Raw genomic sequence first — 13747 nt, forward strand, 5'->3', positions numbered from 1 at the left:
TATTACGTTTGCTGGATAGTCAAAAATATTATTAACAGTGATTTATCACTATAAAATTCTTTTCAACTGGGTTTAACAATCATCATACATACATATAATCACGTCTATATCCCTTGCGGGGTAGACAGAGCCAACAGTCTTGTAAAGACTGATAGGCCACGTTCAGCTATTTGGCTTTAAGATAGAATTGAGATTCAAATAGTGACAGGTTGCAAGCCCATCGCCTTAAAAAGAATCATGATGATGAGAATATTATGAGATTTAATCCAATCAGGCCACATATAACTTTAAGAAAGTTAGTTGTGAAAACCTCCGGCGATGGGCGCATGGTTGCGAAAGTCTTTTCTAGTAAGATAGTTATACCAGAAGTGTTAACTTCCAAAAAATAATTGTATAAAAAAACTAAAAAACTACCCGTTTTATTGCAAATCGAACTAAAAAATAGAAAATAAATAATAGTTTAAAAAAAACTAAAAAACTACGCTTTTATTGCTAATCAAACTAAAAAATAGAAAATAAAAATTAATGACAAAGGAATTCAGTAGTAGCAAGTCGAACAATCAGTTATAGTCAATTACCTCTGATTAAAATTATAACAAAATTAAATTTATAAACAAAACAATTTAAATCAGAGTAAAAAGCGTGGGGTGCATTTTACTTCATTTTCATAATTCTCTTGTCATAAATATATGCTAATAGAATGATTTTAATATTTACTACATCAGGCACCCCACGCTTTTTACTCAGATTTAAATTGTTTTGTTTATAAATTTAATTTTGTTATAATTTTAATCAGAGGTAATTGACTATAACTGATTGTTGGACTTCCTACTACTGTTTTATAATTCCTTTGTCATTAATTTTTATTTTCTATTTTTTAGTTTGATTAGCAATAAAAGCGTAGTTTTTTAGTTTTTTTTAAACTATTATTTTATTTTTAACGCCCGTTTTTATGCATTGATTTTATCGCAGCGAATTAAATAAATTTTACTGAATCATGACAAAAGCCAATCGTTTAAACACGGGACGAATCAATACTAACTTTAAATAAATCTTTTAACGCGAACATACGCGTTTCAGTGGCAGAAACTTAGTCGGTAAAATGGTTTTTCCTAGTTTAAACTAATGAAGTTATTAGAGAAGTAATAGGTTTTTTTTAAAGATTATATTGAAGTTTTAATACCTATGGCCTAAAGGTAATTTTAAAATTGTACTTTGGCAAATATATCAGTGGCAATAAGTGATCGGTAGCGCTGGGAAATCTCCGAATGTGGCGTGGCGTGGCGTGGCCGGCGGGAGCGACAAGCGAGACAACCTTTTTCATACTATTGTAAATCTGAATAAGTAAATTAAAGGTAAAGGAATGAATGCTGGGATCGTGGCAAGTAGAAACGTGTACTCTATGTCTAACCCTTACAAGAAAGAAACGTAATCATTATACATATATGATCTTAACATTAATGTGAAAGATTAAAGTAACTTATCTAGCAACGTTGATCTGAAACCACTAAGCGGATTGATCGAAATATAAATAAAATGAATTTCCCACGAGACTAAAAACACTCAAATTTGTGCACAGCAAACAATGTATTACCTACTAAATAAACTTGTATGTCTAGCTAGAGGAGAAAGAACGTCATGGAGACAACAACAAATGCAATCGAAGTAACGTGCAATAGATTGATAAAATTAAAATTTTAGATCATCGACATGATCAAGATCTGCTTATTATTCTTATTGCCATTTTCATTATGTTACCAAAAATCCAATATATAGGCAAATATGAAACATGAAAAGCAATACGGCCGTGCATCGTCACGGGATTCAATCAGCGAACTATGAATGGGGCACATTCCGCATTGTTACCGGGTGCCGCCCGCGCGAACCTACTCGTGATGCCAAATAACATTATTGTGAAACAAAACACAATTCGTCACGGCATCTGCTTAAGCTCGACAAACTTTAGACGCTACTGATATTTATTAGTGAGTTCAAAGTGGAATTAATTAAGTTATATTTATGATTTTCCCAGACTTGACGACGTTAGATAAATTATTTTACACTAAAAGTAGTTGACGCTAATTAGACGCTCAGACTGGCGAAAATTTTATGTAGAATTTATTGGATTATCCCTATCTCTTCATTTTATATTGTGCGGGAGTTAAATATCGTCGCGACGTCGTCTTACACTACAATAACATAATTAAAAACTAAAACAAACAAGATAAAATCATTTCTTCTAAGGAACAAATCTTTTATAATACGAAATTGTGAATGGGACACATACAGATCGCAGATTATAAGCTATTACTTAACCGCAAAATCATTTTATGCTCATAAAATTGGGACCCAATAAAAAAAATTTAATGCCTTAAAGCACTTAAAATTTTGACAAGCATTTGTGGGTCGTACACACAACGTCACATTAAACTGTCCGAAGTCGTTTCAATTTAGGAAATATAACGTGGGTACTGCAGTCATAGGCCTGGCCTACCTAAGAAAAGCATCGGTTAACATTCTTACATAAATAATTCATTCAGATTACAATCGGATCCCTTAAATCGGACACTTTATCTACCTGACCTCGTACCTCCTTGTATCTCGTTGATACCGGCGCTGCAGTAATCGTTGTTGGAACGCGCCGTTTCTCTCCACGCAAAAAGAGCTATTATGTATTATACATAAATAAATTCATTATATAATATAATGAATTTATTTTCGCCCCTTTTACCGAGCGTATAGTTGCGATGCCTCTTCTCTCATAAGGAAACACGAATTAGTGTTCCCGGCACCAATACAGTGCCGTGTGGTTCCCGGCACCAATACAAAAAAGAATAGGACCACTCCATTTCTTTCCCATGGATGTTGTAAAAGGCGACTAAGGGATGTGCTTACAAACTTGGGATTCTTTTTTAATTGATGGGCTAGCAACCTGTCACTATTTGAATCTCAATTCTGTCATAATGCCAAATGGCTGTGGCCATTCAGTCTTTTCAAGACTGTTGGCTCTGTCTATCCCGCAAGGGATATAGACGAGACCGTATGTATGTATGTACGAATTAGTTAAAGAATTAAAAATTAATAATGTATCAAAATCGAATCAATCACAGTCAGTACACACAATAAACAAAGTTCTTAAACAGTCCCTCGAACTAAATATTACACCTATATTCGTAGAAGCACTTATTTAACGATCGCGGTGTCCCAACAAAAAGTAATAAACGTATATCAGTGGGAGCGTGATGAACTACGCCCACACTATTACCGCTTCAAACGTTTTCCTCAAAAAAGTAATAAGTAAAACAGAGGTGAGCGGGGGTGAGGCGCGGCGGCCGAGAGGGGGGTACGTCCCGCCGGCCCTTATCACTGCGTTATTACGAGATAAGGGCGCAATAACTGGGGAATAAAACACTACATCTCGACGTAACTTAGTTTTATTTTGGCTGTGACTTAGTTCGCGGTCGGTCATTTCGAGTGCACACCGGAAAGTTTTACCGTGTGCATATGGAAATTATGAAGAAGTTCATGGAAAAATTCTCAAACTCAAAATAAAATAACTTCACTTTTTACGCTTTAGTATCTTTGAAATCTCAGCAGTGCATAGAGCGTCAAGGACTACGATTCATTCCTCTATTATCAACTAAACATTTTCAGGAATTGAGAATAACCATAACCTCCTATGTCGAGAAAATGAAAAGGAGTGAAACCAAAATCAATTTTGTTGTAAATCATTGTCTTGCCAATCTCATTTTCAAAATTTTTTTATTAAAAGAGACATCTACCTCTGTGAGCCGATAAATTCGTTGCAAAATATGCTGAAAATGATGACGTAAGCATGTTGTGGATACTCGGAGCGCTTGGTCGCCGTCACAATGAGAGCCTCGAGTGAACAAACTCTTTGTAACGTTCGAGACTGATTTATAGTTCGCCGTTTAGGTTCATTTTTATTGTATCGAGACGAGAAAACCTTTGTTCACGGAGGTCGAATAATCTCCTCCTTTTTGAAGCCTTTTTAAAAAGGATTGCAATTTGTTGTACAAATTGCGCAACTGCTGATATGATGCGTCTTATTAGCGGCCAAAAACTAAAAGCAAGAAAACAATTGAGCACATTCGAAGATTTTGTACATGATAGGATATTTTTACACATTTTTCTTAACACGGATATTCTACCGAAAGAGATTTATAATTCATAATGCTCGAGTTCCAAAATGGAATGCGAAAGGAAGACATTTCGTACATTATTGCTGTCATGTTCCAATATTCACGAGATCGACCTCGGGATGGCTGCCGATGAAAATGCAATTGTTTATTTTGCGTTAGCGGGGTCGAAGGGTCGCGGAATGTATCAGACAGGACATGAAATTAAATTTCTGCTAATGAAGTCGCCGGGGCCAAACAACACTGTTTACCCTCCACGACTCCCGTTGTTTTCAGGACAAGAGGGAAATTAAAAAAGACGTTTTAAAAGAGCGGGATTAGGGCCCTCTGTGGGAGGGCTGTTTGTTTGTTTGTAGAGCAGCGTGTCGTAAACAACGCGCCGTCTCCACAACAGGTGAGCCGGACGTTTCATTATCGCTGCTGCGGACTTTGGGCTAAATGTTCGGTTCGTCCTTTTTTTGCTGAACAAAGTGCTTACAGGCTCTATCGACAGCATGTATGTAATCTTTTTTCCTACATTTAATATTTGCTATTGTATCAAAATTGTCCTTTTAAACCTTACGTAGTCATTGTTAATTAACATTGCATAATCTGTAGATTCTCAAAAGTATGTAGGGTTCGTAGCAAGTGGACAAATATAGTCTTTGCCTTTCTCTCTGGCAAAATTATTGCATCATCATGTTCATGGAGATGAAAGTTTAAATTAATATACTTGTAATAATATTTTGATCACTTCACTTGCTATTTGCGAATACCATTCTATTTTTCCGCACAACATCTCGAAAAATAGGTTCACTCAAAACTTTCCAATCCACGAAACGGAGACAACTGGAGTAAAATAACGATATCTTTTGCGAGCTCAACAGCCATATTGTTTCAGCTTCTGTCTCGCGGCACAAAGAAACAGGTACCCATATTAAATCCAATAACAGAGGATCCCTCTCGGAGAGAACGTAAGCAAACAGTGTTATCGGGTGGAAAATTTTCTCTTTATTCGTTAATGGCAGCTATTTCCCGGGAGGGGGAGGGGGGTCCCCGACGACCTGCCGTGATCATCCGCGAGATTGTGCCCAAAGAAACTCGTCCGCTCATAATGGACAGCGCTGATTGAATCACTTGCACTCCTTTCACTTCGAATTGATTCCCGATCAAGATTTTCGGAACATTTCCTACGACGAACAAGTAAATCGCCACTAACGGCCTTGCCAGCCCTTAGCTATTTGAAATTATACCCATTTATGTACTTTTCTCTGCCGCTTCGCTTGCGTAATTTCTGAAAAATTTATTTATGAGAAGTGCGGTAGAAGGACTTATAAAACCTTCAGAAAAACTGTGAGACTTCATTTCCGTGACAATGTTCATCACGTGATAGAAATTTCAGCAAAATTTGCTCCGTGATTTCACCTACCTACAGAAAAGTCATTTTCGTTTTATTAATACTCCCGCTGCAAACAAAACAAAATTCTATGTTAAAATATACGATCACGTTTAGAATTCTGATCTACAGTCTGTTTTGTCTGCACTCACAAACACACGCGATTAACATTTCAAGAGGCCGAAGGTGGTCCTCATTAAAAGGGGCGCGGAGTGAGGCTCGGGTACGTTCGGAACAATTAGTGCCCTACGCCGGCCCTTTTTTAACGAGACTCCTTTCCAGTAAAACATTTACGCGGTTCGGGACGCTCTTATTGTGCTGTGTTTATCGCAGCCCACAGGAAAACAATATGGGTTGTGCAAATTTGATGATACTTCCATGATTTATAGTTATTTTAAAGGCTTTTATTTTTTATAATAAAAGTCAATCAGAAAAGTGTCATCTCATCATCTTTATCCCTGAATCCCACCTCAATAAACTTAAATACAGTCTTGTGACTTTTAACTATGTCTGCCCTGCAAGGAACGTCTATATATATTTAAAAAGAGTACGCGAAACTTGTTCTAAGAACCTGTCTCTAAATATAGATTACATTGATAATCACCGACTTCCACAAAATTAAAATAGCACAGCAGGAATTTTTTTTTTTCTTGACGTGTATCCTATTTGATTTATCTAAGTTTCGATGTAACTTAGATTAACTAACAACACATTTGATGTAACTTGGATAAATAAAAAAATAAAATTGCAAAGGCAAGAGAAATTTAACGGTTATTGAATTTGAGTACTAAAACGAGTGTTGCTCCATGTACATGCTAAAATTTTAACCCCGATCTAGTAACCGGAGGCGCTCCACGTCTCGGCCGAGCCTGCATCCGGTGCCGTCAGATCTGATATTAATTTAATAACTGGTGGTCCGTCGATCCACGGGATAAAATATGAAAATATGATTTGCGTTACTGCGGCGCGCGCAGCTGCGTCTGTCTGAGTAATTGTTGAGATTATAATGTGTATAAATTTACCAAATTTATGAGGGTGGGGCGTGGATTTATGCGGTGTCTTATTATTGTGACGGCTCGTTCGCGGCGGTTAATTACGGTGGGTGAACAGAAGATAAATGTATGGAGGCCTAGCTTAATTCAAGTCCCATAATACTAATATAAATATTAAAATGCATAATTTTTATACGTGTAGGTAAGTTTCGAGATAAGTTGACATTTGTCTTAGATTTTATAATACTCACTCTGACCCATCTTTCTCATATTATCTACCTGGTCAGGTTATTTTTTGTTCTATCAAATGCGTCATTTCGTTCTTAATTTGAGTAAAAATAAGTAGAAACTTTCCATTTTGTCTTTAATCTAGAATTTCACTCCATTTTGACAATATAAATTCTGCATAACAGCTTAATACTGTATTTAACTTTGTCTCCGACTATGGTCTCCTCCGCATGGTGGGTGCTAATTGATTATGGCTGCTACCACCATCGTATGAGGTTGGTTGTGGGCTGCAGATGGCAGAAAATGGAATGCTATTTGTATATGTCCTGAAGAGATACTTGAGCGATGGCACGACACCTCGGTTTTATAACTCTAAATGTTTAACATATATTGATGATATTTTAACTTGTGGCAGTATAACACGTACACAAAATCTGTTGCGGAAAATGCTCCACTTATATTCACTGTCATTTGCTTTACTACGTTTATAACATTATGCGATGTCTTTTACAAGTTATATTAGTGAAATTTCATGACAGAAAATAAAGTATAAGTAAGTTATTCAGTTTCATACCTAACAAAATACAGGTAACAAGATTTTATAGTCAGGACCTAATTTCAAATAAGTATTACAACGATGGGTTAGCAACTTGTCACTATTTGTATCTTAATTCCTCTATCAAGCCACACTGCTGAACTTAGTCTCTCAGTATTTTCGAAACAGTTTGCTCTATCCGCCTTATAAATAATAAAAACGCGAGTGTCAATATGGTTGTATTAAAACCATATAATAAATATTTTTATGCTCATGTTTAACCGAGATACTTATGCTGCGATATCCCTATTTCCCCATCCACACTAACAAGCCTCCCCGAGCGGCTTCTTTAATATGAACTAAAATATGCCTCCAGCTACTTGCAACTCATATACATACATACATACATACATAAAATCACGCCTCTTTCCCGGAGGGGTAGGCAGAGACTACCTCTTTCCACTTGCCACGATCTCTGCATACTTCTTTCGCTTCGTCCACATTCATAACTCTCTTCATACAAGCTCGGCGGTTTCGGGTACTTTTGACCTGACCCTTTACCAGGACGTCCTTAATTTGATCAAGATACGTTCGTCTAGGTCTTCCCACTCCGACCTTTCCCTCCACACTCTCCTTGTATATCTGCTTAGTCAACCTGCTTTCATTCATCCTCTCCACATGACCGAACCATCTTAACATACCCTTTTCTATTCCTGTAACTACATCTTCTTTCACATCACAACATTCCCTTATCACGCTGTTCCTTATCCTGTCACTCAATTTCACACCCATCATACTCCTTAACGCTCTCATTTCCACTGCATTTATTCTGCTTTCATGCTTCTTTTGCCATACCCAACTTTCACTCCCATACATTAATGTCGGGACCAACACGCCCCTGTGCACAGCCAGTCGAGCCTTTTTGGATAGTTTCTGACTGCTCATAAAGGCATGCAAAGCTCCATTCACCATGTTCCCCGCGTTCACTCTCCTTTCAATATCACTATCATACTTGCCATCTGATGTAAACTTTGATCCTAGATATACAAACTCTTTCACTTGCTCCACTTTTTCTCCTCCAATCAAAATATTACATGCTGTCATTTCTTTCTCCATTTCAAAAACCAGTGTTTTAGTTTTACTTACGTTCACTTTCATTCCTTTCTCTTTTAAAGCTTCATGCATACAGTTTACCATCTCCTGTAACTCCTCCGCTGATGACGCCAGTATAACCTGATCGTCGGCATAGAGTAGACATTTGACGAGTAACTCATTCATCCTTAATCCACTTTTAGACTCTTTCAAATCTGTCAAACAGCTATCCATAAATAGGTTGAACAGCCACGGTGACGCAACACATCCTTGCCTACTCATATCACATTATATATTTGTGTCAAAATTATTCTGCTAAGCTTATTTAATATTCAACTTTGTATTCAAACGTATAAATAACAAATGGGCTGGAAATAACTACCTAGTCTTTGTTTCCTACGCTTCGTTGCCTTTCACATTTATTTTGAGCTGCTCTATTTACGAAATCAAAAGCTTTCGCATTGAATAGTTCATGTATCGTACTATTTACACATATCGTATTGTTCTCTTCGGGGAAACGTTCTCATTCCTGCGACTCCAAAAACAGAACCGGAGTAATTATAAATTTTAGTCTTTCAGACCGCTGCCGTTAATACTTCCAACTGAAACATTTATAATATTAAAAAATTTTAATTTAATATTTAGCACCAAAAGCAAACAAGCGGCTTCGAGATTAGAATAGAATCACTTCGTAGAAGACACTTAAATATGTATATTACACTAGTAAAAATTACGGGTGTTATTTCGGAGCGGTATCACTACATTTGAATATTGAAATAATAAATGATTTTAGAAGATGCTTCATTTGCTTTTGGGTTTCCGATTTTATGACAAACCAAGCATCGAAACATAACATCAGTCATTGTTCACTATTCCCCCTGTCTATAAATTTAATGTGGCATTAAAAAATATTTTGTCCCCCAGGACCGGCCGCTGGCGCACAACGCCACCGCGCGGGTGTTCCACAGCAACCAGAGCTTGGTGCTGCAGAAGGTGACGCGCCACAGCTCCGGCCGCTACGCCTGCTCCGCCATCAACTCCGAGGGCGAGACCGTCTCCAACGAGCTGCACTTCAGAGTAAAGTGTGAGTTTGCAAATTGAAATATAATGTGTGTCTTATCTACCAGATTAACTGGAAAACCAACATCTATGACCTTTAAAAAGTGCTCCGCTAGAGATAGTCGGGAAAGACCAAAACAGTGAGCCTTACCAGATATGATATATATATATATCATTGAAATAAAACTATAAGATCGTCAAAGTGGACTATTGAGAAAAACCGCGAAACAAAGTAAAGATTTGCTGCTTATTGTTACAGTAATACTTAATACAACAAATAAACTTAGCCCTTCTTCGTCTCTTTAAATAATCATTTACTGAGAAGTACCATAAGTACACGACACGAGAGCCAGCCTAATCTCCGATCGGTCGTAATCGTTAACCGGACTACAACTTTGTCTCCGAAATCCGCAAACGAGTTCCCCAAACGAAATCATTTTAGCTGATACCAACACTCGGGGCTAAAGGATAAAGGCGCAAGTTAGTGGACAATAAGGCTTCGATCGGGAAGTTCCGCCGCGTCCCCGAGCACACATTACTCACGGCTTCCGGCCACTTTGCCAACTAAGCCAAGCCTCATCATATTGGATTTAGTATCTGTGGGATTGTAACACTTCACGGGGAAAGTTATCGTTTAATGTGCGTCGTGTGTATTAACTCGGGCAATCAATATAAATAATTCTTGTGTTACTAATTGCCTAAGTGACTGATTACAATAGAATAAAGGAATAAAAAAGGATAAGAAAGCCATAGGAAGCTGAAACTATTAATGTATGTTTCTTAGGGAGCACAGGATAGCACCAAACGAGTTTGTCTCCATTTTCCTGCATATATAAGAATCAACGGGAGCCATTGTATAACGCTGGGAGAACCGCAGTTTCTAGTGTATTTATCACATTAATCCTTATATTATTCCGATTCCTGTTATACTAATTTAAATAGATTTCATTAAAGATTTCGATCTCAGTTGGCTAATTACTTCACCTGTTTGTATCACAGTCGTAAAGATTTTAACCTCCAGTTAATCAAAGGCAATAAATTTAAGACGAAAACAGACTTAATGAGTCGAGAGTGTTTTGGGCGAGGGGTGCGTCTGTTGAGGAGAAGAGTCGTGAACACGCCGGCTTCATTACGGCGGGGTCGGGGTTCGGAGCTCGGTGGAGACAATTGGCACAATGCAGCTCTCAGTTGCATCAATGAATTAATTGCGGCGGCCGTGCGTCGTATTGTGGCGGCTGCTGTGAATGAAGGGCAGGGCACGTATCGAGTTCTGCAGATAATTACTGTGGCGTTGCTGCGAGCTTAATACGAGTTTAAGGGTTATGAAATCAAAACAATCAAATTTGAAATTGAAATGATAAACTTTTCATGAAAGAGTTTTTATTTGCTCTTGATTTGCACTGGTTTGCATTTTATTACAGCTGTCAAACTATTTTAGGTACTTTCGTATTTTTTTAAAGTGCAGTGAATTTAATGCTTTCGCTCTTGAGCTCGGTTCTCAAGATAAAAACGGAACCCTCGTAAGATGATGTCCGTCCGTCAGACTGTCAAAACCCTTTTCTCAGAAATGGGTGGTGTCAGGATTACGATGACTGTACAGGCGTATATGACAGAAAAGAAAATTCGCCAAGATACAAGACCATAATAAAAATAATGGAACAACGCCGGCCAACAATTTTATGTTTGATATTAATGGTCATCCTTCGAGTCCCGACCTGAGTAGGATGAGTAGTGTATCGTAGAGCCTACAAGTAGATTTAAACGTGTGATATTGGATAGCGCAGCACGTAAATATGAAAACTGAACGAAAATTCACGTGGGTGAATTATTTTTTCGTGTAGTTTAAATATATTTACAATAAATAAATGAAATCATTTTCGTTAAGAACTTACTTCCCAAATTGTACTTTCAGATTGCATCAAAAATATAGAAGAAAGTCCTACCGATTTTTTTATAAAGTTGTGTATATTATTAAAGGTTGCGTGTAAAATAATATTTCATACCTCTTTACTCACAGTGGAAGGATAACAAGCAACTAGAGAAGTTATCATTTGCACAAAGAAGCAGCTGTGCCGTCCTCGTAACTGCACCCATGTTTTAGGGCTCATACACATCAAGACGATACGATTATGCTGTCGTACACGACACGATGTCGTATCGCAGAAACTACGAGCATCGTAAATATTTCCATCGCTACTTGCAACAGCACTCTGTCGTAACATAGAAACACACGAGACACTGATCTGTATGAAGTGCTTCCAAATTTAATCAGAGACGACAGACATCAATGAAGTTGGCCGTATAACAAATAACAATTTTAGGCAAAAAACTGTTGTTATGAAATTTTAGGCATCGTTTAATATGGGGCAACATATTAGTCAAATTCAAAGGTTCGCATCGACCCCGCCGTGCCATGCATCAATAGATACGATGTCGTTTTGTGTTGATGTGCATGAACCTCTCACATAGCAACCGCCCCGCCAAGTTAACTCCCTCTAATTGTTTCTCCCGCTCCGCGGTGACTCAGAAAGGAAATGCCGGATGGCCAAACTTCCTTCTTTCGTTTCAAGGCTTAATATAGTTAGTTACTGCTTTTATTAACTCTAAATTTCTTCTTATTTATTTTGAGTTCTAAAATTGTGGCAATAGCTTTCGATTCGATATAAATATTTCTTTTTTGTATCTAAGTTCCCTTCTTATATTTTCGAATAGAAATGAACTTACTCAATATCTAAAGCAAAAGAAGTACCTATGCAGAGACCGTGTAGGTGGAAAGATGCTTTTTGTCTTCCCTTCCGGATATGAGGAGCGCCCAGATGAATTTTGTTTTTAATCTTGGTTGTATTTCTTGCTGTTCAGAAAGTTTTGTAAAATATTGCTATTAGAAAAAAAATATAAAAGGGGCAGTTAAAGGTTTAATGTAAAAAATATACTAACGTGATGTCCGATAAAAATTAAAGAATATACGAAGGAATACCTATTCAATGGTATATCTTCTTAATAAAAATATAAATCCGACAAGAGACCTTACTTATAAGAATGATAGAGAATATAAATGATGCCTTAAATATGCCAGAGAGAAGAAGTTCTATGTAGGAACTGAATTGATAAGTGAAATCACAATGAAACAACAATGTATAAGGCAAGAAGAATTAGTTGAGATTTATCTCGGGCTGAAAGGATTTCTAAACAATAGTCAATTAGGCGCGGATTGGATTGCGGTGATAAAGTCGAGATAAGTAATGGGAATCAATGGGACGCGGGACGCGCCGTTCGAGGCTGGATAGGGATAAGTAGTATATAACAATAACAAAAACACCTAGATTCGTAAGGAATTTTAAGAAGGTTTACTTCTGGTAACTGAATCGGCTGAGTAACAACTTAAAACTAGGTATAAAATGAGTATTCTAAATACGGTTGGTACATAAATTAGAAGTATTCCCTAGGATAATGAGGCACTCGCCCGCCAGGCGGACTTCCTACCGGCGCGCTATTTTCCGCCCAATTAGGCGCGTCACAAACGCCTGCCTAGCCTCAACAATTTCAACACTAAAGTCCAAGTTATAAAGTTCAATTTAGTTTAATGCCCCGCAAATACGCACGATAGCGCTTGCTTCTCAGGCCTAGGACCCATGATCTAAACTCTTATTGAAGGCAGATATTAGAGTAACATAAATCAACACGTAACGACATGTGTCATGGAAGTGTCAGTTATAATTTTTGGAGCACTTATTGTTAAGAGTTAAGCTCTTCAATGTAACAAATTGAGGCCTTTTGTTTGTTTGTAAACACTTTATTGCACAAAATTTTTTTTATAATGTAATACTACTAGGTACTAATTGTAGAATTTTATTTTTTTTTAATTTTATTTTTATTTATGCCTACTAACATAGTTATAAGTATACTAACATAATGAGTCTGGTTACTTGAATAAATAATTTTTCATTTTTTCATTTAATACACATATCCTATCCGTCAGGCATCAAACATATTGAAATCATTGCTAAAGTCTTTTGTTTTTGCGATAAAGCGTTAATAAATTACCCGAGCCGACTAGCAAACGAAATAATAAAATTACAGAATTAACTCCGACAGCATCAAATATGCTTATCCTCTTCATAAACAAATCGCTGTTGTAGCACAGCGCGTGCAACATTCGCTCAAATTTTAATAATATAACTTTTAATTAAAATAGCCGCGTAATTTTGTGGCGCATTAAAAATAACAGATTACGTTATCGCTTCAATTTGGGAGTTTAATTGAGTCCTCGTTCGGGAATTCAGAATGAAGCATGGCTTCCTCAGGT

The 13747-nt window shown here is 37.1% G+C and overlaps 1 protein-coding gene across 1 annotated transcript in view; it reads left to right on the plus strand.

Moving 5' to 3' along the window:
- Nucleotides 1-13747, plus strand: part of LOC106137737 (nephrin-like) — a 191857-nt gene that overhangs the window by 154615 nt on the left and 23495 nt on the right. Inside the window, exon 8 of the mRNA XM_060954627.1 lies at nucleotides 9307-9466. Within this exon, the coding sequence (XP_060810610.1) occupies nucleotides 9307-9466 (160 nt within the window). The remainder of the gene's footprint in view (nucleotides 1-9306; nucleotides 9467-13747) is intronic.

The sequence above is a fragment of the Amyelois transitella genome, chromosome 2 (assembly GCF_032362555.1).
Source record: "Amyelois transitella isolate CPQ chromosome 2, ilAmyTran1.1, whole genome shotgun sequence".
Classification (NCBI taxonomy): domain Eukaryota; kingdom Metazoa; phylum Arthropoda; class Insecta; order Lepidoptera; family Pyralidae; genus Amyelois; species Amyelois transitella.